The 24,776-nt window shown below is 52.0% G+C and overlaps 6 protein-coding genes across 6 annotated transcripts; 3 read left to right on the top strand and 3 right to left on the bottom strand.

Moving 5' to 3' along the window:
- Window positions 1–1,930: 1,930 nt before the first annotated feature.
- UCRPA7_5838 (putative atp-dependent rna helicase ded1 protein) lies at window positions 1,931–4,040 on the bottom strand (the record flags this gene model as incomplete). The annotated part of the gene is made up of 2 exons (XM_007918382.1): window positions 1,931–3,770; window positions 3,853–4,040. The coding sequence occupies 2 exons, from the start codon at window positions 4,038–4,040 to the stop codon at window positions 1,931–1,933; spliced, it is 2,028 nt and encodes a 675-aa protein (XP_007916573.1).
- A 2,146-nt stretch (window positions 4,041–6,186) lies between these two features.
- On the bottom strand, window positions 6,187–7,172 carry UCRPA7_5837 (putative proteasome subunit beta type-2 protein; the record flags this gene model as incomplete). Its single annotated transcript, XM_007918381.1, has 4 exons — window positions 6,187–6,388; window positions 6,466–6,715; window positions 6,769–6,926; window positions 7,105–7,172. 4 exons carry the CDS (start codon window positions 7,170–7,172, stop codon window positions 6,187–6,189), a joined length of 678 nt encoding a protein of 225 aa, XP_007916572.1.
- Window positions 7,173–7,355: 183 nt separating this feature from the next.
- Window positions 7,356–9,104, top strand: UCRPA7_5836 (putative ribosomal rna-processing protein 9 protein; the record flags this gene model as incomplete). Its single annotated transcript, XM_007918380.1, has 1 exon — window positions 7,356–9,104. The coding sequence occupies one exon, from the start codon at window positions 7,356–7,358 to the stop codon at window positions 9,102–9,104; it is 1,749 nt and encodes a 582-aa protein (XP_007916571.1).
- A 9,062-nt stretch (window positions 9,105–18,166) lies between these two features.
- Window positions 18,167–19,616, top strand: UCRPA7_5835 (putative hda1 complex protein; the record flags this gene model as incomplete). The annotated part of the gene is made up of 4 exons (XM_007918379.1): window positions 18,167–18,192; window positions 18,286–18,451; window positions 18,501–18,683; window positions 18,744–19,616. The coding sequence occupies 4 exons, from the start codon at window positions 18,167–18,169 to the stop codon at window positions 19,614–19,616; spliced, it is 1,248 nt and encodes a 415-aa protein (XP_007916570.1).
- A 573-nt stretch (window positions 19,617–20,189) lies between these two features.
- Window positions 20,190–21,023, bottom strand: UCRPA7_5834 (putative cytochrome c oxidase polypeptide vi protein; the record flags this gene model as incomplete). Its single annotated transcript, XM_007918378.1, has 4 exons — window positions 20,190–20,314; window positions 20,398–20,515; window positions 20,583–20,628; window positions 20,806–21,023. The coding sequence occupies 4 exons, from the start codon at window positions 21,021–21,023 to the stop codon at window positions 20,190–20,192; spliced, it is 507 nt and encodes a 168-aa protein (XP_007916569.1).
- A 1,965-nt stretch (window positions 21,024–22,988) lies between these two features.
- UCRPA7_5833 (putative fatty acid elongase protein) lies at window positions 22,989–24,177 on the top strand (the record flags this gene model as incomplete). Its single annotated transcript, XM_007918377.1, has 4 exons — window positions 22,989–23,396; window positions 23,450–23,519; window positions 23,573–23,785; window positions 23,846–24,177. The coding sequence occupies 4 exons, from the start codon at window positions 22,989–22,991 to the stop codon at window positions 24,175–24,177; spliced, it is 1,023 nt and encodes a 340-aa protein (XP_007916568.1).
- Between the last annotated feature and the right edge of the window lie 599 nt (window positions 24,178–24,776).

Raw genomic sequence — 24,776 nt, 5'->3', positions numbered from 1 at the left:
GCCTCTCATCAGCGTTTTGGCGAGTTCAAAGCTGGTAATGCTGTGAAGAAGGCAGATGAAGGCATCCAGGGCTGTCGGTGTCACTGGACCATCGAGTGCCCGGATATGGTATCGAAAGACCTCTACCAAGGCGCAGGCAGTATGAAGTGCAAGGGGTAGACTGCTCGATCTCTTAAAGTTGGAGTTATACTGAGGAACGCTCCTGCGGGTGTGATAGCTGGTGACTGAGATGTAGCAGAGGACGTGCCAAGCGAGCTCGCAATGAGCTTGATGGTCAGATATGAACCGGGATAGATTCGCCAAATGAGATCTTAGCAGTGCGTCCATGATAAAATATACCAAACAATATTAAGAATCTTGATAGATGAGATACCCGAAAACAAACAAACTCGTGGTGGTCAGGAAACATCGTCCTATATAGGTAGGTTTGGCTGTTCAACCTCAACGAGGCTCGTCCAGTGCTCAACCAGAACGACAACAAAAATAGTAGCACAAATCTACATCTTCTCTGACTCGAGGCAGAAGCAGCATACAATACGGTTTACGACTCCATACCATGCTGCATGACATCGAGAGTTCAATCCTACCAAACAGGCAGTATCTCGACCCTTCGCCTAATCAGCCCAATCAGGTAAATGCTATGATGCTACACTCAAGTTGCAAGAGAAAAGACACTTCCTGCCTTGAACCGTTAGTTACAGAGGCAGACCTTTCAGGCAATGGCATCATGGCAACATTTCATCATTTTCGGACCGTCGGGTCGAGCAAGGCTTAGGCTGAAGCTCAAGACAGTTGTACACAGAGATCGACACAGTCAGCCATGGCGTTGAGTGAAAGCGCACAGCCGCAGTGGACTAATTAACAACCATATGATCCTTTGGCTCAAGCCTCTAAGCCTTGCTATCAGGAAGTCGGCTCCATGTTATCATGTATCAGTGGGGACATCAAGGATGTAGCGACACACGAAGACCTGGCCATTTACAACTGACCTCAACAAGGCAATAGATCACAAGGATTCTGATACACAGAACGGACAACAATATAAAAGCAAGTCTAGTTTTTTTTTCTTGGATATCTCAGTCCACCAGACTATCGGTCTGCCTACCAAGGGGGAAACAGCAAATGTTTCTCTGCCTTTGTCCATATCGAATCAATCTCAATGAAGCCCCGGCCGATGATGCTTCCTAGAGCAAACTCCAAGTTTTCCATATGCCCAGAACCGAGAGCAGATAAGCTTCCGCCTTCCCCTGATGATGGAAGAAGCCTTGTGTGCGCGAAGTCCGCACTCCTTCCTGAGCCGAAAATTACCCATCTATGTCCTCTATCAATTCCCCATGCTCGTGGTAGACCATTCGAGCGTGCGTGTCGACCAGAGAACCGAGAAATCCACTTTTGTCTATGAATTATGCGTCCAAAAATAACGACAATAGGAGGTGATGCCGGTGAACCCCGCAATCTATGAAAAGCGAAAATGATACCTTTGGGAGTGAGGTATGAAGAGCGGAAAAAACATGACCGTCGTAATGCGTTGATCAGATCCAGGGCCATTTCATACTCCCTAGATCAATCACCGTTCACTGCACGCCTCAAGCGTCTCTTTGCAGTTTCTGTCCATGGTGTCTCCCCGGATTCTGTTCTTCGTCTAAAGGGTATCAAGAATTCCAGGGCCGCAGAAACAAAGAAATGCAATCTATCGTGATGCCTGAGAGTGCTCGAGAAAACCGAACCTGCCATTCCCAAGCAAGCGGCATAACACTCGGCTCTCCTCGGTCAGTTCCGCGCTTTTTTTGGTTTGTCCCGAAAAGTGATAATGACAAGACAATGCGTATGTTCGTTTGCGCGAAAGAAGAATGTCGGTGAAAGTCCAAAATCAAGAGCGCGAGAGTGGACTCGAAGCTTCACCAAATCAGCCATGGTGATGAGAAAAGATTTACCACCAAGAGCTCTGGCCACCTGGACCGCCAGGGTTGCCATATCCGCCGCCGCCATATCCACCACCGCCGCCGCCGTAGCTGGGGTTGGGTGCTCCGCCATATCCGCCGCCGAAGCCAGAGCTCGGTGGGGGGCCACCGAAGCCTCCACCACTGCCTCCACCGAAGCCGCCGCCGCCGCCGCCACCACCACCACCACCGCCAAACTTGCGGAAGTCACGGTTGGCTCCCTGGCCACGACCACGGCCGCCGCCCGGTCGACCACCTCGACCACCTCCGTAGGAAGACTCGCGGGCAATCGTCTCTAGGAATGCTGGAACCTCCTGGTTGGCCTCCTTGAGGAGGTCAATGAGCTCTCGAACCACGCCCCTATTGCCGCGGTTGAAGAAAGCAGTGGAGATACCTGTGTTACCAGCACGGCCGGTACGACCAATCCGATGGACGTAGTCGTCAATATCGGTGGGCAGGTCGTAGTTGACAACGTGAGTGACGTTGGGAATATCAAGACCACGTGCCGCGACGGCGGTGGCCACGAGGATGGGGCAACGGCCGTTACGGAACATCTCCAGGGCACGCTCACGCTCTCGCTGAGTACGATCACCATGGATGGAAGTGGCGGGGAAGTTCTGGTTGATGAGGAAGTCGGATAGAGAGTCCGCCATACGCTTGGTCTCGACAAAGATAAGTGTCAGACCAGCACCATGGGTGTGGAGGATATCCAAGAGAACAGAGCGCTTGTCAACGTCCTCGACATACTCAACCTTCTGGGTGATGTTCTCAGAGGTTGAACCGACACGACCGACGGACAAGAAGACGTAGTCCTTCAGGAAATCACGTGCCAGCATCTGAATGTCTCGGGGGAAGGTGGCTGAGAACATGAGAGTCTGGCGGTTTTGGACGCCTGGCATGTCCTCGCCCTCAACAATGCGACGGATCTGGGGCTCGAAACCCATGTCAAGCATACGATCGGCCTCATCAAGAACAAGGTACTTGATGTTCTGGAGGGAGATACGGCCTCGCTCTATGAGGTCGACCAGACGTCCAGGGGTGGCAACTAGGAGATCGCAGCCTCTCTCGATCTGGCGCAGCTGAGAGCCAATGTCGGCACCTCCGTACACAACGCACGGGCGGACCCAAGACCGGTAGGCAAACTTGCGGGCCTCGTCGTAGATCTGAGACACCAGCTCACGAGTGGGGGCCAGAATCAGCGACGTGGGGTAGGCCTTGCGTTGACGGCCATAGCCACCACCAGTGCCAGCAGGAATGGCGGACGGACCAGTCTGGAAAGCTTGGGAAAGGATAGGGAACAAGAAACCTCCAGTCTTTCCCGAACCAGTCTGGGCGCATGCCATCAGATCGCGACCGCCCATGACAATGGGGATAGAGTACTTCTGAACGGGAGTGGGGATCTTGTAGCGAGCAAGCTCGATGTTTCGGATCAGATGGTCATCCAGAGGGGGGTTGGTGAAGGTAAGTACGGGTTCCGGGACATCGTGGCCAGAAGCCTCAACGGGAATGTCGTCGTACTTCTCGAAATTGATGCCAGTGTGTTGCTTGGACGGGTCATCAGGGGTGCCAAAGAGCTCGCGCTCCGCCCGAGGATTGGCGGGGCCAGGGATGTGCTTCCCGTCCTGCCACCGACCGTCCCCGGAGCCTCTAGCATGGCCACCACCACCACCGCCGCCGCCCTGATTACCGCCTCCGGGCATGCCGCCGGGAGCACCGTAGGCATTGGCGTTGAAGGTGTTGGGACGATCCCAGTTGTTGTTCTGCTGGCGCGGCGGCGGGCCAGCCCAGTTGCCCTGCGGCGGGGGTCCACGGGCATCGTAGGCGTTGTTACTTTGCAGTGTTAGCAGACTGATATGAGATGACGACATTCCCAGACAAGCAAGGAAGGTGAAGAAGAGGGGAATGAACTTACCCAGCCCACGCGCTGTTGTTGAGGCCATTCATGGCGGCATTTGGCACACCATTCATAGGAGGCGGGCCGCCCTGGGAGACCTTGCCTCTCAGGTGAGGCGGGATGTAGGAACGAGGACCACCAGGGCCAGGAGGACCTTGCTGGTCGGGACCAAGGTTCAGGCCGCCCATGTTCAGTTGATCAGCCATGTTTGTAGGATGAGTTGTCGTTTTCGTGTTTGGGAAAGGCGACAGGGGCTTGTTCGTGATTGTTTTTGTCGTTGTCGAGTAATAGGCGACACAGTCGATGAAAAACTCTCGAAAGGAACGGCAAGTATTCGCTCAAATGAGAGTCTAGATCGTGGGGGGAAAAGTCTCAGACGAGAGACGAGAAATCTATCGATCGTTCGTGTCTGCGTAGCGTAGCGTTGCAAAAACAATGCAAAACCAAGATGATGCAGGAGAGTCGAAGGGAAGGCTGAAAAAAAAATCCTTCCTTGGGGGTTCTCCTCGCGCGTTGCCTCTATTAGGTTGTGCCTTCCGAGGGCTGCTCTAGACGTGCAGCAAACTGGAACTGGAACCAGATGGAAGACGGGAAAGAAGACGAGTCTTGCAGAATCCTCTCGAAGAAAACAGACGAATCTTCAAAAGGAAAAAGAAAGACGGGGACACTGAGATATTTTTCCTTGGGGGAAGAAAAAAGGACGATGATACGGGGGAAGGGTTTGATGGGGGGTTGAGGGAGGAAGGAGATCAAAAGATTTTGGAGAGAAGAAAAATTTAAGAGGGCCTGGGGTTTTGAGGTTTGTGTCGGCTACTGGCAAGAAACTGGAACCTGAACCTGAGGAGATCCACTGAAGCGCTCCCAACGAGCCAGAAAAAGGGAAAGCCCAGGCCACGCTAAGGTACGGGAAAGGGAACCAGCACAAACCAGGTAAGGTTTAGTGTGCCAGCTTCAGGCAGGCCCGGGCAGGCCAGGCAGGCGTGGGAGCCCAGTAGGGGCCTGCTAGGGGTCACCTCCCTGAAATCCCGGCCCTCTCAGTGGTCAGCCCTTCCACAAGGACTGGAGGACTGTCGCCACCGATGCAGGCCTTGTTAACGAGACACTTTCGTCACTGTGGCACTGCTATGACTGGCGCCTGTATTTCTCTACGTCCAAATCTCCCCCGATCATGACGGGGAACTCTCCGTAGATGAGATGACAGACCAGATTGCGCTGGAAGCCACTGGATACAGTACCGGACTTCCAAGGTACAGTACATACATCCTCAAGTACATGGAGGAGTCTGTCTAGGTGATGGGAAATACCCAGCAGCCTCGAGATAAGGTCGTGTAACAATCTACCTCCCTAGGTAACCGAATCAGAGAGATACGTAATAACACCTCTTCTCTGAGTTTCCCCTGAAGAGTTTTCCATCTTCTTCCGATACTCCAGATTATTCAACTTCTAAGTGGAATTCGCCTCTTTCAGCCTTGCCCGAATCCCAAGCTTACTCCGTAATTATCTTGTTACCGCACCCGTGCTTTATGTGTTCGTCACGTTGTCTATCCGGATGCCATGAGACTGTCCCCCAGGTGGCCCCCCCAAATGTCCCAGATATGTCATGAAGGTGGAACCCCCCCAGCCCATACATGAGACACGAGACACCTACCTAGGTTCACGGTGTGTGCCAGCTCACCGCTCAGGCGGCTTCAGATCTGCCATTGCAAGCCTTGTGAGCCACCCTCCCTCTCACCAACCGGGACTTGTGACGGCGTACTGCATCTGCAATTCAACAGCCTCTGCTTACCATACCTTAGTAGCCCACCAGCAGCAACCAGCGGATACTTGTTATGCTCACCGCCACCTGTCTTGTTACATGCCCGTTTATATCAGTACTCTATCCCTCGAGCGCCTTGTGGCTCTCTCCGCGTTTTCCTCCCCTTCCTCTAACAAGCCACAGTCTGTTCTCTTACATCCAGTGTGACGAGAAAGATAATGACACCCCCTGATTGGCCTGTTGCCGCTATTTAGACGCACGGCTGTGATTGATGTTCGCTACTGAGGCCACTGACCGTAATAGCCCCGGCTGGTGCCACTCTGGTTGCGAGTTTCCTACGCGGGAAGTGCCCCAGCTGAACGAGAGACGTTCTCCAAAATGGCGAAAGTGAAGTCTCTCCTGATTACTCAGCTTTCCCTTGTGGGAGGCAGAATAGCGGCATCACAGTAAATACCCTTCGAAATCAAGAAACCCCAGCTGTGTTGGTGATATTTAGCATCTAGCACATTGACGCCAATTCCCATTCATTGATGCCTGTCTACGTATAGTACACAGTCCTGTGCGGACTGAAAGCCTCATCGCACCACCATCACAACCTAAGCAGCCTTGACCACCTTGTCGTCGTCAAACTCAATGTCCACAATGCCATCCTTCGTCACCGCCTTGACCACCATTCCCTTGAAGTCTATCGGTAGCCGTCTCTTGAGCTCGTCCGTGCACATTGTCAGGATCTTGATGCCCTGGCCGAGGGTGATGTCCGGGTGGTGATGCTTGTCGAGGATGGAGAGGCAGTAGTATCTAGAGAGAAAGAAGAGCCGAGTCAGCACACATACCACACCTCCCACGCAGAAGACTTCATAGAACAGAATACATACTGTGCGTAGCCGTGTGCGGCATATGGGAGCGGTGCTAGCGAAGCAAGGTAGTCCAGCCAGTACAGGCTAGGCTTGTGTGTGATGGGGTCGACTCCTCCCAGGAGCAGGTTGACATTGTACGGCTTGCGCGATCTTAGGCTTGATGCGAGCTCGCCTCGAACGAAGTGCGCCAGGGCTGATGGTGAGAGGTCCGCCTCGTTCCGCATCGAGTAGAGCTGCGCGTTCGCCTGGATGTATTCTGTGAACTGGACTGCACAGCTGGTCAGCATCCGACACCAATCTGCTCCCCAAGAAAATCCGTACTTGTATCTCCAGCCTCTCCGGAGAATGCCAGCAGAGTGTGCTTGTTCAGGCTTCGGGTCTTGTCGTCGGCGGCTTTCAGAACCGTAGCTCCTCGCATCGCAGCCTTGGAGGCAGCGATCAAGGTGAAGTCCTTGCCGGTGATACCTAGTAAAACTTCCCTAGAAATATCAAGTCAATATCCCAATCGCTCCAGCTAGCTGCTTGAGAAGGTGCGCTCACATCGTGCTGTTTGGTGTTGTGGATGGCGGAAGTTGTTGTCAGGTACTGCGTTTGAAGCTTCGTTGCTGGTCTGTCCGCCTGGAGCTTCCCTTTGGCAGCAGTAGCCAGGCACTAGACGCGCATTCAGCTACAGCCTGCCGCCCAGCCAAGTAGGTAACGGTAGGGTAGGCGGGACCCGCCTGCATCACTTGTCTCGCTCCGCTGTTTTTCCGCTGAGCGAATCGGAGCCTGCCGCCAACTTTGGCCGACAACTTTTTTTTTGGTCCCTCTGGTCCCTCCATCTAAAAAATCTCTAGGCCCGACTTTTTGCTTGGTGACTTTTTGCTTGGTGAGTTGAGCACCCGTCGACAAGCTCGCCGTCGCCCGCCATGTCGTCCTTCTTCACGGCCCCAAAGGTCCAAAAGAAGCGCAAGCGGCCCGACACTGCAGAAGCTCCAAAAAAGCGAATTGCAGCCTCGAAAGACTCGGGGAAGCCCCCTACGAAAGTCAACCCCGCGGCAAAGAGGAGGGTCGAGCGTGACGAGTCTATATCAGGCAGCGAGTCGGATGACGATGTCTCAGACGACCTTCCCGGCCACGACTTGGGGGATGAGGAATCAGAAGCCTCGGAAGCTGAAGGGGAGACCGCAGCCGAGCGAAGATTAAGATTGGCAGAGAGGTACCTCGACAATGTCAGGCAAGAGGTGGATGAGTACGGGTTCGATGCAGAAGAAATTGACAGGGACCTTCTCGCCGAACGACTACAAGAGGATGTGGCCGAGGCCAAAGGCAAAGTCTACCGCAAATTGGTCTCGGAGCTCTCCTTCTCGCAAGCTTCACATACACTCTTCAGGTGGAATACCGAAAACGTTACCTCGATAGCAACCTGCGCCCCATATGCTTACACCACTTCCAAGGACATGTTCCTTGTCAAGTGGAAACTACAAGACCTCCCCGAACACCAATGGCCGCAAACAACGAAGAAGAAGCCGAAGAAGCCACCGGCTCCCCCCAAACGGAAACCGGAACGAGTCGCATCCAGTCGGGGGGATACCAGAAAATCAAGAGACAAGAATTACCAAGGGCATACCGGCGCAATTCTGAAGGTGGCAGCATCTCAGGACGGAAAATACGTTGTTACAGCCGGCGCAGATAGGAGAATCGTCGTCCATGACGCAGAAACTCTGAAGCCTCTACGCGCCTTCTCACACCACCGAGACTCGGTCACAGGATTAGCATTTCGAAGAGGAACAAATCAGATGTATTCATGTTCCAAAGATAGAACGGTCAAAGTCTGGAGCTTAGACGAGCTGGCCTATGTGGAGACCCTTTTCGGCCACCAAGACGACGTGGTGGACATAGACGCACTAGCACAGGAGAGATGCGTGAGCGTCGGCGCACGAGATCGCACAGCCCGACTCTGGAAAGTCGTTGAGGAGACACAGTTAGTCTTCCGAGGAGGTGCAGTGGACAAGAAACCCCGTCCAGGAATCGATCCAAAGTCAATGGCGAACGAAGGTAGTATGGACCGTGTAGCCATGATCGACGACGATCTTTTCGTTACAGGCAGTGACAACGGTTCAATAGCCCTATGGAGTCTTCAGAAAAAGAAGCCCCTTTTTGTTCTACCGAGAGCTCACGGCATAGAGCCAGCGCTGTCACTAGAAGAAGCCTCAGGGGAAAAGAACCCTGACCCCAAGGTGATACCACCACCTCAACCGCGGTGGATTACAGCACTACGTACAATACCCTATTCAGATGTAATACTTAGCGGCAGTTGGGATGGTCATGTCAGAGTATGGAAGCTCAGCGATGACAAACGAAAGATTGAGCCTGTTGGGGTCCTCGGCGCCTCGCTGGACCACTCAGATGAGGCCAATGGTGTCAATGGCACGAACGAGGAGAAAATAGCCGAGCCCTTTGTTAAGGGGATCGTCAACGACATATCCATGTTCGAGAGAGGTGACAGAGGCAAGGACGGACTTTGTGTAGTCATTGCGCTGGGAAAGGAGCATCGTCTCGGGCGTTGGAAAAGGATTCAAGGAGGCCGAAATGGGGCTATGGTATTTGAAGTCCCGAAAGTCATCAAATCGCTGGCGAACGGTGTGCATGCTGCTTCTGATGATGAGAGCTCATGATTATGCTCTAATCGGGATGACTAGAAGAATAGATCAAACAACCACTTACTCAATGGTGATTTCATGGCAATGGTTCAGCGTCACCTGATTGCAAATTACAACCACGTACCCGTCGTGAGGAAATTACGTACTGGCATCCATCAGGAGCTCAGAGATCACTATTGCTTATTTTCTATTAATCTACGATCACACTACTATCGCAAGGCTATGAGCCCAAACACCCCAAGCAAAGCAGATGCATCCATACATGGATAGCCGCAACGCCTAGACAATGCAACGCGCTGTAAAAGAGACATGCATGACTCGCCACAACTCCAGTCACATCCCCTTGAGAGGGACTTCACGTTGTGAGATCAATAGTCTCCTTCTTATGACCTTTATCGTCATCTGGAATGAGCCTCGATTTCGTCACCTTGCCATTGGCGCCGAATTGTGATGTTGGGAAATAGGGGCTTGAGGTACCCGTTTTGCGGTCCGTAAGAAGCCTCCTGGGAGAGAGTTGTGCCTTTGACCGAGGCTTTTTAGTAGTCGAAGGCGGAGTTGAGCTTGAAGGCAAAGGCTGAAGAAAATTATTTTCAGAAGACTCGCGAATGACGGCGAATGTGGACATTGCGTGAGGCGGCGAAGCAACCTGGCAAGGTAGTTCTTCAGGAGATTCGATGGACTCTCGAACAACATCATCAGAGTCATCTAGTACGCGGGTCGGGACATTATTTGGCAAGTGGCCCTTGTCGCCTTCACTACGAGGGCAGTCCTCAGCTGGCTTTACATGAACGTTTAGACCAGATGGCTGTTCCGCGAGCGAAGTGCTAAAGTCGTGAGTCGCCTCCTTTGATAGCCTTCCACTAGCTTCGCCAGGCTCTTCAGGAGAGTCATGACGTGAAACCGCTTTAGAGGCTGTGTTTGGTGCAGGGGTTGGAGAAGGGTTGTTTGGTGTCTGAGGTGTAGGGGTTTTCTCCTTGGGTTTCTCGGAACTTCGTGGCTCGGACTGCTCCTTAGATCGTTCCTTGGAGCGCTTCTGTTGAGCCCTTGCCCTTCGCCTTTCTTGTTCCTGAGACTGATATTCCTTCTGTAGACTCAGGATGAGCTCCCGCAAATCATTCCGCAACTCCGAAGAGTTCAACTGCCATGCTCGGTCTTCCTTTTGAAGAATGTCGCTAACAAACTTGTCCGGATCCTTCATGAATTCTCTAATATAACCCAGGAGGTAGACACCACAATCGGTGAAATTATCCTGCATAGGAATATCTTTGACGGTCGTGCCTAAAGGCCCGGGGTTCTCCATCTTCTCCCCCTTTTTCTCTTCTGCCTCAGCCACGAGGTACTCTTTCAAGCTTCTGACGACAGCCGAATGAGAACTTCCAAGCGAGTCAAGCGTAATGATCCTCGGGTCTCGAGGATTGTACTTTCTAGGCGGCGGCGGGGCGCGCTTCTTTCCACTCTTCGACGATTTGCTGCTGCTTGGGCGAGGCGTACTAGTGTCTGCCATTGGCTCACGAGGATCTGTATGTTTCTTACTCTGCTCCGTTACCATTATGTCCTCATCGTTGGTTGCATTGTCTTTGTCATCAGAACTATCAATAGTGACATGGCTGATTTCGTGAGTGAGAGGAGAAACAGATGACGGCGATTTCCTTGACACTTCAATGTTACCTGTCTCTGGATGACCCGTCTCCCTGGCGTCAAGCGCTATTAAATCCGGATCAGTCACCTTCACGGCTTGGCGCGAGGGGAGTAATTCTCCGGGGTTGCAGATGACAGTCACCCACCAATGCGAAGATTCATTGACGGGTACGATAATGTAGTCGAACGAGAACAAATCGACCTTGGCGGTCCAATTTTTCACACCATCATAGTTGATATTGCGACCTTTCGGTTTCAACTTCTCGTAGAAGAATGAGTTGAAGATATAGATCTTATCGGCGGCACGTTTGTCCTTGAGCTCCAACTGATGGTGGAGGTATTTCAGGTAGAAGGAGATCAGGCTGTCGTTCATGAATTGGCCCTCATCTAGCCTGATAATGTCCTCCCTGTCGACAGTGGTTCGTTGGTATATTAAGGGAACTTTCCACTCGGCTGCCCAGTTAGGGTGTTGCTCAGTCCAGAGTTCAGGCTTCGGCGAGGGCTCTTTGGGCAGGCGCTGTGAGGACCGTGTGCTCGGCCGCAGACGAGATGGTGTTTCATAGAACAAATCGCTAGTGACAGGCCTTAAATAGGACGCCCCTGATTCTGGCGCTTGCATCCGACTTCGAAGTGTTCTCCGCGACTCTGCTGTTGGAACCGGTTCTTGTTTCGTAATTTTCTTCCGTTCTAAAAGCTTTAAGTCATCCGCGCTCATATGGATGTCTCCGTCTGGCTGCTTGGAAATGTGGTTAGAAATTTCCATCGTTTGCTTCTCGAAAGTTGTCTGCAATTTTGAGCTATAATGATGTGAGTGATAAGATATTGCATTTCGCTGAAGTAAGAACTTACCCTTGTATCTCACTGTGATGCAGATGTTGGGGACCGTTCGCTCGACTCCATTTCACGAAGGTGGTTGCATCCTTGGCGTCGCCGAATTCGATCATCAGCAAGGCCCCAGTAGTGGCCTCTGGCCTGATAGTGGTAGCTCGTGACATCTTGATGATGGGAGATCCCGGGCTATACCAAATAGTCGTTGCTGTCTTCAAGGATAGTCTTAGCCACTCGAGTCCAGCCACATCATCGCCGCGCGGATCGATAGCTTTCAAGCTGGCCGGCGATGATTTGTCGTTATTCAACAGACAATATGTGCTATATGTAGGCTCTTTGGCACCTGCTGATGATGGGTATAAGAACTTCGGTTGACTTAGAGCCCTCTTTACGACTAAGCCATCACCAAAGCCATCTGGTGGGGCCTGCGGCGAATATTGCGTGCGGGCAATATTGCCCCGGGTAGAAAGGCTTGATGAGAAGGCGGCACCCTTGTGCCGTTTAGAGGGAGGCTGTTGGTCTACAGCTTGCAACTCGTCGTCGCTGGAATTTGCTGAATGTTTGCCCTGTGATCGCACTTGTCTCTGAGAGGTGTTCCTGTGTCCGGCAGATGACCCTGACAAACTTTTGGGGGGAGCCTCGGCTATCTCATCGTCCTCATCACTAGAGTTCAATGCAAATGTTGAGTTCGTGTACGATTGCGCCGCTTTTGGTGTTGCTTCGCGACGGGCATGTCTGGATGGTGGCTTTTGAACCAAGTCAACGGCGTCCTCGATAGGATCAGACATGATTTCGTTCTTCCTGGTCTTGAGCAAGCCAACTCTTGAAGTTCGAGATTCTGTGGGGGGTGGCTCATGCGACCCTCCCTGTGCCTTTGGCTCCCTATACCGCCGCTTACGCGGGCGGTTGAAACCAGCATGTGCTTCTGTTTGTCGATATTCCGGAATATCTCGATCATCTATCCTCTCTCCATTTGACTGAGTACTCATACTCCCTCTGAAATCTCTCGCCGGACTCGGCATATCCTTTGAAGTTACTTCAACCACATCACTATCACCACCAATCGACCGTGCCGGGGATGTATGGTGTGTAGCTTTCGCTCGCTTAGGCTGAGGCAGGCTGATTTGCGACTCTTGCGAACGCTTCGGAGTGCCGTCTTGGAGCGGCGTTGAGTCCGCGGCTTTGCTGCCATTCAACCTGTCCAGGGGAGCGAAACCGAAAGTCTTCTATCATGGCCGGTCAGCCAGTGCTTATCGATCTTCAGCAGAATACACTCACGCCCAAGTTCTTGATTCTGCCGATCATGATGCCTTCTCCCAGTTGTGGGCTCCTAAACTCTGAGCATCAGCATATGACTTTGTTTCAAAGTTGCGTGGTATAGCCATACCCATAGTCAGGAAAAGAATGTGCATCTGACCAATATCTGCGAAAAGGATCCCTAAGAAGATCAGCCCATGTACCTTACAAACGGGCGCACCATCGCGTACCATTTAGCCTTTTGATGCGTCGATTCAGGAATATTGTTGGTAGCCGTGATCGCGGGGCTGCTAGTCTTCTCGATTGATGGAGGACTCGTGTCGAAAATGCTATCCATATAGTCAGCAAAATTGTCGTCATTATCTGCATGTGGAAAAGACCTACGGCAAACTTGAGTCCTCCTCTCCCCTTGCCGCTGCACCTGACGCTGAGGATTCTAGGAGAATGATGACGTGTGGTGCAGATTTGACAGTGGCATGTGCCTTTGGAAGAGAAACTGTCAGCTGTGTGCTGCGACCATGAGAGGTGCCGAGCTCGGTGAGGCAGTGGAAAGTTGGGGATCGTGAGGATGGGGAGGTCTAGTGTAGTGACCAGAGACCCACGCGCTTTCAGCCTTGCAGTCCAGGTCCAGGCCCCACAAGCGCTGCCCCTCTAACAAACAACCCGCTGAAGACAAACACCTGCCGCCACACGGCATCGAAGCATCTCACCGCTCGGAATACAATCAGACAGGTAAAAGGGGGCTTTGATTGTGTAGAAAGTGAATTTGGAATTGAGATGAAAATGGCTTACATTGCTTTTTCCTGTTTGCGTCCGGCTGCCATCGATGGGAATGGTGACAGATGTGGTTTGGGAGTTCATCACGGCGAAGCCGCGACTGTTTGTGCTCAGTAGTCTTGTCTTGTCAAAGGTTTCGCGAGGTTGACGCGCCATGCGCCGGCATCGATTACAAACTCTGTTAGGGGGGGATTTGTCTCATCTTGCACTTGCGGACTTTGGAACAGAGAAAGGCACGGATATCTGCTGGGAAAGGTACAAAGCAGAAGATTGGTGCGTCTCACCGAAAAAGATGCAGACGTGAGTGATGTGACGGGGAGCTTGAAGTAGCTGTAAATACCTACAGTGAATCCACATACTACTACTAGGTAGGTACTACATACTTAGGTAAGGTATGGAGTATCTACCGAGGTAAGGTAGATATCTTAATGTTGTTCACGGGGCTGCTAAAGGCTGACTACCTGCCTATGCAAATGCTGAGCTACAGGTGCATGTGGTGGGGGTCCGGGCACCTGAGGTACTATGTAGTAGGTATCAACAATGTTGGAAGGAAGCCGCAACGGAAGCTGGCTGATAATGACACAATAGAGACTCGGTCCACCGTGCCTTCCTACCGTAACTACCTAGGTACTGGTAGGTAGGGACAATAAGGTATCGCGGAAACTATAATAACCCTACTACCGGTACCTTATTCTTCTTTCCTGCTCAACACTCCATGGCTCCAAAATGAGTCGCTGACGGTTGTGGGCGGCTCCTGCCATTTAAACCATGATTGATGGATTAAGTATACCTGCTTACCAAAAAGTGCTTCCAAAGTGAACAACTACAGATTTATATGTAATGATGAAACACCAACAGTGAGGAGGACGACCAATTATTTGACAAGGTTTCGTTAACAGGTTGCGGATTTGTTTGACACAAGTCTAGCGTTGAGAAACGATCAAGTCATTTCCATACTGAAGACTACCGGTAGATGAGCCAGGATCACGAGAAGACCACGAGATCCTTATAAAGGGGCACCTCTCTATCTCTCTGGAGCGGTGTCCGATATTCCCTGCCTGATAGAGGCAATCGAAGCTACGCTCATTCATTCTCTCTCTTGGCCAACTTGTGTATATTGTAGGTATGTTGCTGACAATAGCAGATACCAAAGTCTGAGATTAGAAGAGAAAATATCCGGTTTTGGCTAGGAAGCAAAAAGTAGTCTTTGTTCTCTTAAATCGGCCATGTAAGTTGGCGGGCTGTAGCCTGTAGCTAAGCTATAAGTTAGCGGTAGGTAGCCGTGGTAGCCTGCCATGCCGGACTAGTGGCGGCGGCTCTTAAAGGTCCCTTAAATACAGTGGAGTTCCCACGCACACGTGAGGGCCAACTTGCCTGAACGATAAGCGAGATAGTGAAGCCTTGCCTTCCGTTTCGCAAGGCGGCGAGCCACTAGCCATTATTTATTGCCTGTGCAATCCAGCCTCTCGGCCCGCAACACACCTACACCAATACCACCAATCGCCAGAGGCAGGTCACAGCTCGACTGGTGACAAACCCCCAAATTCTTCGCCGCGGGGGGTAAATTGCTTCTCGCGCAAAGTTGTTTTGCTGCTTGCGACACCTAGGGAATGGGTGTCGGTGGCATCGTAACCCGTCGCAGTACCTCCCCGTCATAAGGTGGTGTCAATGAACAAAGCAACCCGTAGTTCCTCCGTTCCACGAAGAAGGCAGCGCAAGTCGACTCCGCTCTCGAGAAAGAAGCCCGGCCGCGCCGAGGATCCCGACGACGTCTGGTATCAGATCAAGGACATCGTCGACGAGAAATACGACAAGGGAAAGCTCTTATATAAAATCGATTGGGCCGACAATCCCACCACCGGAGAACCGTACGAGCAAAGCTGGGTCAGTCTCGATCAGATCTAAACCCTCCCCTGCCTGCTTGTAGCCCTTGGCTAACTTCTTTAAAGATTCCCGCAGAAGACGCGAACGAGGACGCCGTAGAGGACTGGCACAGGGAGAAGCACCGGCGAGCTCAAACTGAACCACCCTCTCAGGGGTCCAGCTTCGATACCCATTCTAGCAAGGGCGAACAGGCTCCCAGCACAAATCATAAGAGGAGGCTCTCTATTTCATCAGATAGCAAGGCTAGGAGAAAGAAGAAGCGGCTCCGAACCGTGGTAGAGTCAGACAGGAGCTCGTCTCCGTACGAGTCAGAAGATCCACATCCGTGGGATCTTGCCCAAAACAGATCTCGTGAACCGGGCGAGAGCAACAGGTTGATAGTAGAGCTCAAGTCAAAGCCAGACTTTGATCCTGCAGAGTACACTGCGATTTCATCCTCGCAACTCTCCCACGAACCATCCTCGCAAGGTCTCAACAGCCTTGAAATCGCCTCGAGGGATAGGCCGCGCGCCAATACTAGTCAACGGACCATTGCAGATTCTCAAGGGTTTTCAGCTTCACTGTTTTCCTGCGATTCCGCTACTCAGCAACCCTTGAGAGGCTCAAACTCGCCAACCAAGTATTCCAGCACGGGGCATCATTTAACAAACGCGGCACAACTGCCAGACCTCAACCCTGAGAACCTAGGTGGATCTACATCAACTGATATCCCTTCACGACAGCCAGATAGCTTTGTGGCATCCATTACTAGTCAACCAAAATCTCACGGCACCAACGAACCGACGCGGTTCGCAGAGCAATATTCGTCGCAAGCTCTCCGCGAAGGGTTACCAAGATTTCCATCTACCACCTCACAACAGAAGCGATCAGATCAAACAAGTGAAAGTTTCCCCAGGTTTCTGACCCAACCTGATTTCGTCCTCAATTATCCGCCAGTCGAAAGCTCACTTCCAAGTGGTATTGCTGTCTCGGCTGTGAAGTCTGGAAGTCAACTGAGTGCTCAGTCCGTTCAGGACCCGACGGGGACCGTCCGTGGCACGACATCAGATAATTCCCAACAGTTTGCTCAGATCATCCCCGATAGTAGGTCTGTCGTCGAGGCGCAAACTCAGGATCATTGGATTCCGGAGGGAAATAGTGAGCATACTCAGATTGTCCCTGAGACAACACGAAAACGAGCGCATAAATCTTGGTCGCCACAACGTCGCCCTAGTCCAGGTTACTACGGGTCCGAGCATATCTTCCAGAGCATCGAGCAAGGCGATATTGACAACGAGGGCCGTTCGTTTCCTGCGAGCCCGCGGTCAGTCATCAACAACACGAGCTTACGTGCTCGTCCAGAGGAAATCCAGCGGCCGTCAAGGCATGAGTCTACCGACATGGAAAGCTCAAACACCATAGGGACACCCACGTCCATAGTAGAGAGACTACGACAGATACAAGCAGAGGCTCTTAGCCGGGGAGGCTCAGAAGAGAATGACCAAAGCAACCCGGGCAATGCGCAAGCAGAAGCCAGTGCGGTAGATCAACCAATGACTTCACCTTCCGCCATTTTACCTAGTGTTGAGCCCGAACACACGTCTAGCAATCCTCAACAGGAACTCCGTGAAACTGAAGCTGAGGGATGGCATACCGCAGATGCCTTACCAGTCGCTGGGCTCGTTGATTCGTCGGCACAAATTGATCCTTCTGTTTCTGGCAACACAGACTTGCCCCCGCTACCAGCAAATGACTTCCAAACAGGTCTGGGTCTCAATTTGGACTTCCATGGTCCTGATCTAGGTCTTGTGGAGCAACCGATTGACCAAGATGCAATCCCAGCAACGATAGCCCCGTCCGTACTCAATACAAACGCTGAAGCAGAGTTGTTCCCAACCAGTTCGCTTCCGATCGTCGGTAACTCGGTTATCCCCACAGACACAGTAGAAGGTGCTGTGGCTGCCATCTTACCGCTCATTGATTCACCGGATTCATCTCCTGATAGCGAAGAGATTCCTGCATTCTCGGAGCAGATCCTTCGAGAAACAGACATACCTGGACGGAACGAGCAGATTGTTACGCTGCCGCTCCCAGCAAACTTGCGTCATGTCTATCTGTCAATACTTGCTCAGAACGAGCCAGTCATGGAAGAGTTCACACAAATTTTCTCCGAGGACGTCTATAGAGTTCCAGACGAATCTCTGGTTCTGAAGGTAGACGACATGCTTCGGCGACTGTACGATCTTTGCGACCTTCCCGCTTCCCAAGAGGACATACCCCTATCGACTGCAGAAGACATGATGAAGTACGCGCGTGACACGAACAGTAAATTCTTGTTCGTATATGAGCTTCTTGATGGGCTACGGGATGTGGGTCACCAGGTCCTTATTCTTGCAAGGCCTGGTCGTGTTACGGAATTTCTCGAGGCACTTCTCTCGGCAAGACACTTCAATTATCGCCGCCTAGATAAGCTGGAAACTCATGCAGCCAATCCGGACGAGTCGTTGAGCATTATTCTTGCACCCACAAATACATCTCCCACAGACCTTCCAGCAGGTGTTGGACTTGTGCTTGCGTTTGACCAGACAGCACGCTCATCCGGTCTCCTGGCGGCATATCAGACTAACAGCGATTCCGATGAGCTGGGCCCAATGGTCTTGTCTCTTGTGGTAACACACTCTGTTGAGCACATTGACCTGCGCATCTCCTCGTCGATGGATCCATTAGAGAGGAAGAATGCGTTGGTTGTATCTGTGGTTCAAGCCCGAGATCTCATTGCTGAGCCTGAACGTGGCTATCCAGAGCCACACGCCGTGGCTGACATATTTATTAGTATGATCAAGGATCCCACCGCAGATGTCTTCTATGAACAGCAAACAATCCCTGATGAGGTGTTTGAAGTGTATATGAGCTCGCAAGCTCAGGCTCGAGCAACACAAAGATCCCCCGTCCCCCCTGATGTCGACTCGGACCGGTCCACGAGCCGAAAGCGACAATTGGTGAGCGCTATTCAGCTTACATCACCGACTAATGCTAATCAAGTTTCAGGACGATGTTGGCAGCGGCACAGGTACCCCGAAACGTGTGAGGGTGGCAGATAGCCTTCGACAGAGTATCGAGCCAAAGTCCCAAATAAGTGATGTATTGAGAGAACTTCTGGGCAACCATGTCACCTTGAATGGAGGCACCGCCGAGGTACCTATCGAGCGCCTCGAGTTTCTCGCTGCAAAGGTTTGCTCCTCCAGATACAGTTTGAAACTTTCCGCTGCGATTATACTAACCTTACTTCAGATTACGGACCTCGAGTACAGATTGAAGCAGAAGATAAGCGTTGAAGAGGCGATTCGTGAAGAACTTAAGAGCCTTTCAACTCAGCTCCATGGCTATCAACGGACAATCAAGAAGGTGCAGCCCAAATACATGGAAGCTCTTCGTGATCGCGGCATCTTCGAGGTTCAGCGTGACACCGCCGTAGCAGACGCAAATCACATGAAGACGCAGGTGGAGAACAGCAAGGCGACTGTTGCGAAACTCAAAGAGGAGAAGAAGGAACTGGAGACAAAGTTGGCCGAGGCTACAGCGGCACTCGCGAATTCAAGCGTGCCTGAAATCGCCAGACTCGCACGAGCTGAAGACGAGTTGAAAGCAGAGCAGAAGAAAGTCCAGTCTCTAGAAAAGAAACTGGCAAGCCTACAGAGAGACACGGATTATGTGCGCGAAGCATATCAAGAGGCTTCGAATAAAGGGGCAGACCTGGGTAATGAAAACTCGCAGTTATCTTCTAGGGTCAAAGAGCTTGAGCAACAGGCGTCTGAGAACCTGATCAAGATCCATCAAATTAATGCCCAGGTGGAGAGCTCAGGCTTCCGCCAGTTGTGGGAGGATGAGCAGGCGATCCGCCGTCACAGGGAGGCAGAACTCGAGCGCATACGGGAAGAGCTGCGAGTATTGAGGAACGGCCGCCGGGAGACTCGCCAGGCTAGCGTCCCCAGAAGCCCTCGGCTGGGTATGATGAGCCCGAGGAACGGTCGTGGCGCCGGACCTGGAAGCCGGGGCACGAGCCCGGCGCCGGCGGGCAATTTTGATCCTGTCGGCCCGATGCCAGGCATGACCTACTTCAACCAACCAGCTGGTAACGGTCGATTTAGTCATCTGAGAGAGTGATTCTGTGACGCATGCTACTGAGCTGTTTGTCATGCTTAGACAAGGTGTCTGTCATATCGCCTGATTTTATAGGCGTCAGGAACCGGTATACTTTTTGATGGACCAGCATAGGAGCCGAGGACTTGTGTTTGTTCGTGTATAATGTTGTCTAGATACCGATAGACTGAAAATACTGTTCATTTTACGATTACAGTCAAGTGTTTCTACACCACTCTAATGTTCAAAGCCTTCGTATGCAGCCAGCCGGGGGCCTGAGCGAACTGCCGGGAGATATGATGCGACAATCGTGAGCACATAGTGGTCATACCGTCTCGGCTATATTTATGACACCAGAAATCATATCATGTGCCACTGCGACAGAGTCTCGGTCAAGTTGAACACGGATTGAATTATGCTCTCACACCTCGTACATTCACAACACACACTATCCACTTCCCGAGATCCTCCCGTGATATCTACCTCCTTGGGCCAAGGCTCGGCTGCTTTTTAAAAGTCTAGATAACGCGTACAGAGTGCCCGCCCACAGCTTGGACCGCAGCGCCGTCCTTACAAGGACACTGGCGTGCATGGCATTTAAGACGACGCCTCCTCCGGGTAGAGATCCTCCTTCAGCAGGACGCCGAGCTCCTCCCGCAGAGGCTTTAGTTCATCGAGATATTGCTGGTACTGGCCCTTGTTCTCGACCTTGGCCTTGATGCCTATATCCAGCAACACTGATCAGCTCCCTATTCTTATTGATGCATTTTCCCGGCAGCTAGTCAGCCTCATGGTGGCTCCTTACCTTCGAAGATCCGCACAGCAGTAGGGTAGTCGTTGACCCTCCGGGCAGCTTTTAGCGCAGCAGTGAGGACGGAGGGAGATGGGACGAGATCGTAGGCAAAGGCGTTGTTGAGGTTGCGCTGTTTGAGGACCACCTGGGTCAGCCGATGGTCTGGTGGTTTGAGTGCGCGTTTAAGTGGGACTCACCTGAAGCTCGAAAACATCCTGAACACCATCGAACTCCTTCTCGTACCTGTATGGCAATTGATATTAGCAATTGAGTTCTTGAGTTGTCGCGAGCGGTGGCGCCGGCGTAGGAGAAGAAGGGCAATGGCCTGATGCCGAAGCTTTCAATCTCCCCCAAAACCCTCACGCCATGCTCACGATTGGCCAGCTCCGGGAGCTCCAAAAGGCCACAGGGTATCCTCACCTAGCACTGAACTCCTCGAAGGTCTCCTCGCCGTGCTCGGAGCGAGCGCGGGCGGTGCTGCTGAAGCTGTTCTTGGCCGAAGGGACGCCAGCCAGAAGACCAGGCACGAAAACGGCTGCGCGGGCAGTCAGCGGCTGGGTGGCAGAGCGGAGGGTGTTGGCGCGGAAGAAGGTGGTGGCGGGGCCGCGGGCGGCGACGCGGAGGATTGAGGCCGACATTGGGGATCGATCGAGGCTCAATTGATGTGTCGTGAGTCGAGGAAGAGAGCAAGTGAGCGTGGATCGAGGTCGTGAAAGCTGGGAAATTCGGGTGGAGGAGGAACGCTGAAGGTCATCGCATGATTTTTGACTACCTTGGTCCTTTGGGAGCTCCACTGGGCCGGGTGCACCAATTGGAGCGAGGTATTTTCAAGCACAGTTCAGCACAGTCTGGGCACTGTCCCAGTCGCCTGCTTCCACCGTGCGATTAACCTCATCCCTTGTTAGAGGGATAGTCTGTATCTTACAAAATCTACAACAAACTGCTGCTTCTATTGCCATATGCATCATGTTCATAATATTATCTGACTTACGGCCTGTCTCTGAGCCGATACGATTGGCTTTGAGTAATGGGTTTAGGCTTGCGTGCTCGCTGAAAGCGTACACTTACCTGTTCCCGCGCAGGGGCATTGACGGTTGGATTTGAGTCTCCAGTGTGACAGTCTCAACTCTGGAGTCTTTTTAGACTTTAACAACAGTCGACTCAACTTATAGAACCTTCTTAATGTGTTTGATTTGTTCTAGAAAGTAGCTTAAATATCGCTGGTTGAAGCATGCACGTTCAGTCCCTTTTGCTGGTATGCTATGCTACTGGTCCAATAATTTTACCTCTTTAGTGCTCGTGAACCACCTTATATGTCCACAAGGTCATGAAAACTCACAAGCTGTACCAGCCAACAGCCCGTGCGAGATGAACACGGGATCTGGATGATATAAGCCTCCACGTCGAAGAAGGATCAACTCGGCTTACTGGGAAAGAGCGTCCATGCCAACCTCATCCGCATTCTCCTCGCAACAAAACAGGCCGGCTACTCTATCGTTGGGAAATTCTCCGAGGTCAACAGCTCATCTCGTATGTTTGATTCTTACACTACTCTTCGCATTTTACGTTTTGAGATCGAAGCTTGGTCTCTAGAACTGCAGTCACTGTCCACATTAAATGGCGTGCGCTCTGTGATGCAGCAAATCCCAGGTCGAGCTGATTGCTATCTCGCACCATCCCCAGATGGTACAAAAACAATATGAGCGACAACGAGGGTTCTTGAACGACCGAAACCACCTTCCGGCATCCCCGATGACACGGCCTGTACGATGTTGGTCAAGGTCCGAGGCAGCCGGCATCGTGAGCACCCGATTCCAGGGGTGTGCCTCGGTCCATCAGTAGGGATCCATCAGTGAGGGATATCAATGTTTGAATGATCGCTATGGATGCTCTACAGAGTACGACCTCTGTACGAAGCGATCGCTGCACCCTATCTCGTCAGAATGGAGATCTGATTACGACGATACTACATCACTGTTTCCACGGCTTCTACTTGCTGGATTTCCAAGGTTGCGGTGCTAACGATGCGCCTCATGAGCTTATCCAGATGTGGCTTCCTGCAACTTCTCAGGCCCCTGGTACCCCAACGCTCAGGGGCCCAATTACAGCACCGGCAATCTAACACGGTTCGGCCGCGGGCAGCCGGGTCACGTGCATCACATGCTGGATTTGAAATTGGCTGTAAAAAGTCTTGGGACAACAATCCCTGTCCTGGTCCAAATTTCCCCTTTTGACGGAAGGCTTTCGGCTCCTCTGGCTTCTTAACCTTCGTGTCCGCATCCCCAAACTTCCTTCGTCCTCTTCTTCACCTCCTCCCTGTTCTCGTCTACTGCATCCTAATTGCTGCTCTTCAGATCGTCGCATCTGTTGAGTCTTTTCTCTTTTCTTGTCACTCCTTCATCCCTCGTTTCCTTGCCTTCTCGGCTATTTTATCTTTCGCCTAATCACCCGCGCGAGCTTCCCGCCAAGTCCGCGTTCCTTGACGCGACTTTTCGATATAAAGTTGAGGTACCACAACTGTACGTGCCAATCTGCACTTCCATCTTTCCAATCGTAAGATTGAGATTCGTGCTAACTTTGCGCATCAGGGCGATATATCAGTCATGGCGACGTTCTACGAGAAACTCCCGCTCCCCACCCTGGATCGGCCCTTCGGCATCCACCTATGGCCCATCTTCGACAAGGCTTGGACTGCTACCGTTGGCTACCCAGCCTCCGACTTCAGATTCAAGCCTGGTGAGACACCTATGTCTACACTGAAGGAGACGGGAATCTTCATTGTTTGCTACTACACGATCATCTTCGGCGGTCGAGAGTGGATGCGCAACCGAGAGCCATTCAAGCTTAAGGCACTCTTCCTGATCCACAACTTCCTCCTCACCGCAGTCAGCGCCATCCTGCTAGCCCTCTACATCGAGGAGCTGCTACCCACTGTCGTTCGCCACGGTATCTTCCATGCCATTTGTCATGCCGAGGGCGGCTGGACGCAACCCCTTGTCGTTCTCTACTACGTACGTCACCGGATTCAACACGTTATAAGACATCAAGCTAACGTTATCTATAGCTTACCTATCTGACCAAGTATCTGGAGCTTCTGGACACTGTCTTCCTCTTCCTGAAGAAGAAGCCCCTGAGTAGGTGTTCTCAATTCCGGTGCTTGAAGCTAATTGGCTAATATGCGCCGCAGCCTTCCTTCACTGCTATCACCACGGTGCCACTGCTCTTCTTTGCTACACTCAGCTCATTGGATCAACCGCTGTCTCTTGGGTCCCGATTACGCTCAACCTGGGTGTTCACGTCGTGATGTACTGGTACTACTTCCAGAGCGCTCGTGGTGTTCGTATCTGGTGGAAAGAGTGGGTCACTCGATTCCAGATCATTCAATTCGTCATTGATCTTGGTATGTATTCTATCTTTCGGCTTCCCTTAATCTCTCACTCAGGATAGCTAACATATCCAGGCTTCGTCTACTTCGCCTCATGGACATACTTCACTTCCACCTACTGGCCCTGGATCCCCAATGCCGGCAAGTGCGCCGGAGAGGAGTTCGCTGCTTTTGCCGGCATCATCATTCTCAGCTCTTACTTGGTGCTGTTCATTGCCTTCTACTTCGCGACCTACAAGAAGGATGGCAAGGCCCCCAGCGGACGCAAGAGTCTGCGACGAATGAGCCAGGCTCCGCTTCCGGATCCTCACAACCTCATCCACGAGCACGAGAAGGCCACCAATGGTACTGCAAAGTCCACCGGTGTTAAGACCAATGGCGTCACCACCCGATCTCGCAAGGCATAAGCAGCCCAATGTCAGGTTGGGCGTAGCAGAGTGGAATAATGCCACCGCTGTCTATGATGAGTCCGCGAAAGGAGAGGAAACATGTCCACACCGATTGCAGACGTCTGTCTCAATATTTTGTACAAAACTGAGGGGCGTGGCATGGAGGAAATTCTGCATCTTGCGATTCAGAAGCCTACAGCCGGCTTTTGTACTACTGGCATCTTGGAATTGACATTTGGGAGGAGTTCTACACAAGAAAATCGATTATCGGGGTCTAACATGACGGATGTAGGCCAAACATGCACTGGAAAGGTCAATTAGACCATAGAAGGTGGTAGATGTATGTACGAAGGGGGTCGATGGAGCACACGGCTTTGGTTTGGATGGATGGTATTGAACGGGGCACCTGTGCACGACCACGAAATTCCGTGAGCTCGATTTACTCTGCGAGACACTGCGGATAATCGGCTCAGCCGACTTTTCCTTTTCGCTGTTTGATAATTGCAGGTTTAGTCGGCCATTCCCCCCAGCAATTGGGCGGCGCGGGATAGCTCATAGACAATACAAATAATGTTAATCCATCCACCAGGTTACCGTCCGATTTTGATATAACATCC

The sequence above is a fragment of the Phaeoacremonium minimum genome (genome assembly GCF_000392275.1).
Source record: "Phaeoacremonium minimum UCRPA7 unplaced genomic scaffold PA7_03_scaffold_435, whole genome shotgun sequence".
In the NCBI taxonomy this organism is placed as follows: Eukaryota; Fungi; Ascomycota; class Sordariomycetes; order Togniniales; family Togniniaceae; genus Phaeoacremonium; species Phaeoacremonium minimum.
This window is presented reverse-complemented; position numbering and strand designations above follow the sequence as displayed.